The sequence below is a fragment of the Cibotium barometz genome, chromosome 20 (genome assembly GCF_041138505.1).
Source record: "Cibotium barometz isolate CiBa-2024 chromosome 20, ASM4113850v1, whole genome shotgun sequence".
Classification (NCBI taxonomy): Eukaryota; Viridiplantae; Streptophyta; class Polypodiopsida; order Cyatheales; family Cibotiaceae; genus Cibotium; species Cibotium barometz.
In genome coordinates, this window is record NC_141065.1 from 54,646,278 (window position 1) to 54,648,569 (window position 2,292).

Consider the following 2,292-nt stretch of genomic DNA (forward strand, 5'->3'; position numbering starts at 1 on the left):
ATGGTGACCCAAGGTCTCGAGTTTAAATCCTCTTTCGCACATAACATCTTGCTCCAAAATTTTCTAAGTCCCAAACCCAAATTCACCCTCATTCATGATGTACACTAGAAAGTAAACTTTGATTTGCTAAGTAAACTAGGAAGTAAACTATATCCGCTTAGTACACTAGGAAGTAAACTATGATCGCTTAAAAACCTAGTTTACTCTACCTAGTTTACTTCCTAGTTTACTCGGCTTAGTTTACTTTATTCGACGGTCGAAAAAAAGCATCGCGATTTTGATCAATGCCATCCATTGATGTCACCTCATAACATCTTGCTCCAAAATTTTCTAAGTCCCAAACCCAAATTCACCCTCATTCCATGATGTACACTAGGAAGTAAACTATGATTTGCTGAGTAAACTAGGAAGTAAACTATGCTCACTTAGTAAACTAGGAAGTAAACTATGATCACTTAGAAACCTAGTTTACTCTGCCTACTTTACTTCGTAGTTTACGTGGCCTAGTTTACTTTATCCGACGGTCGAAAAAAAACATCGCGATTTTGATCAATGCCATCCATTGATGTCACTTGACAAGGGTCTTTGAGACCCAGCGGCACTTTGGCACTTAGTCCTGAGGACTTGTTACCTTCAATTAATAGATGGAATTGATATTTTTTTGGACTTCTCTTGACAATTTTAATGATATTGTGACTCATTCAAAGAGCCACCAAAGTCCTTCAACGTGTAAAGACCGCCTTCTTGTACATCTATAGCAACAATATCTTTCCACTTCTACTTTTTCTTCATTACACGGCAAGGCACGCGCACTTACATGTATTTCCTCTCTACTAGAAGCGTGTCTTTCTTGACAAAGCGATGGCGGATCGACCTCACGTCCGTTACTCTGCACTCTCGACGGAGCAGCGCCCTGAGCCATCGGATCGGCGTCCAGTGAAGGATCTGCGGTACGCGTACGACCCCTTCAACAGGGTCCCGTGGAAGTCTATAGCCCTGGCCCTCTTTTTGCTGTCGTTTGGGACCCTGTGTCTGCTGCTCTCCTACCTCATCTTCACCGGCCACATGGGAGGCGACTCCTCGCAGGTCTACGGCTTCCTCACCATCGGCCTGCTCCTCTTCATTCCAGGTGAACTCACGCATAGCTCTGATCAGTTTTAATTCAATTTTGAGAGTTCCTATATGGGTTTCATGAATAACCCGCATAGCTTTGATCAGTTTTAATTCAATTTTGAGAGTTCCTATATGCTTGAGAGTGCCCATATGGTTATTCATTATTTTTTAGATTCCCCACATGGGTTTCAATCATTTTTTAGGGTACTTGTTCATGTTTGATCTAATTCCAGGAGTGCCCACAGTTATGCTTGATCCATTAAAGAGTGCCTGTATCTCTTTGATCCGTTTTCAGGGGTCCCTGACATAAGTGTTGATTGTTTTTGAGAGTAGCCGCATGATCCATTTTAAGGGTCCTCAGTCAACCCTGATCATTGTCAAAAGTGGTTAGAATTTTTGCATTGTTTACGTAAGGTTATCCTTTTTCGAGGGCACCTACATAAGTTTCGATCGCATGACGAGTGCCCACATAAGTTGGGCCATGCTGAAGAGTGCTCACGTAAGGTTGATTATCTTCAAGGAGTTTCTACATAAGTTTAATAATGATCAAGAGACCCATGTAAGTTTAATCAATGTAGTTTGTGCAATTTTGCTTTCTTGCAGGTTTCTATGAGACCAGGACAGCATACTATTCCATGCGGGGTGCCAGAGGATACACCTTCTCCCAGATCCCTGAATATTGAATGTGCTGTGTTGTTCAGTTGCTTCATATCAGGCAGGCCGGCCTTTACTGCCTTGTAGCTATGTTGATGCTAACCTTTGAAAGGTAATGACCACTATGTCTATTGAAATTGCCATCCTATCGACATGGAGCTTGTTTGACACTGATCTGTGTGTAACATGTACACATTTTCAGGAAAGTGAGCTAATGAATTCATAATTTACTTTACTGTTTGGTGTATCATTTTTTATCCTTATGCTAACTGTTACCACATAATTTGGAGCGAGTGGCCCAATGGGGTTGGGTCTAAATGCCACGCCTTCCAAAGCTCATTGTGCACACAAGCCAGGAATCTTTAGCGAGATGAATCTTAGCTGTAGATCTTAAAAGTAATTTCAAACAAGATTCATGCAACCACCAGTATTTCAGGGGCACCTCATTGATTATAAAATCCAAGAATCATTTTTTTGGATTCAAGTTGTTCAATGGCTTGCATGCATGATGGCTGCCAGGAACAG

The 2,292-nt window shown here is 41.6% G+C and overlaps 1 protein-coding gene across 2 annotated transcripts; it reads left to right on the top strand.

Annotated features, from left to right (window-relative positions):
* The first annotated feature begins 784 nt into the window (after positions 1-784).
* LOC147628044 (transmembrane protein (DUF872)) lies at positions 785-2,002 on the top strand. Of its 2 annotated transcripts, XR_015268368.1 has the most exons (3): positions 785-1,129; positions 1,409-1,612; positions 1,717-2,002. XR_015268368.1 is itself a non-coding variant. In XM_086815009.1 (2 exons), exons 1-2 carry the CDS (start codon positions 862-864, stop codon positions 1,794-1,796), a joined length of 348 nt encoding a protein of 115 aa, XP_086671135.1. In that variant the 5' UTR covers positions 792-861; the 3' UTR covers positions 1,797-2,002. The 2 variants fall into 2 exon arrangements, 1 of the variants encoding a protein (XP_086671135.1); XM_086815009.1 differs by lacking the exon at positions 1,409-1,612 and having other exon boundaries at positions 792-1,129.
* Positions 2,003-2,292: the final 290 nt, after the last annotated feature.

Bases quoted from the DNA above. Each gene is read 5' to 3' on its own strand.
- LOC147628044 (XM_086815009.1), top strand. From the start codon at position 862: ATGGCGGATCGACCTCACGTCCGTTACTCTGCACTCTCGACGGAGCAG. The intron at 1,130-1,716 runs GTGAACTCACGC...GCTTTCTTGCAG, and splicing joins CCTGCTCCTCTTCATTCCAG to GTTTCTATGAGACCAGGACA.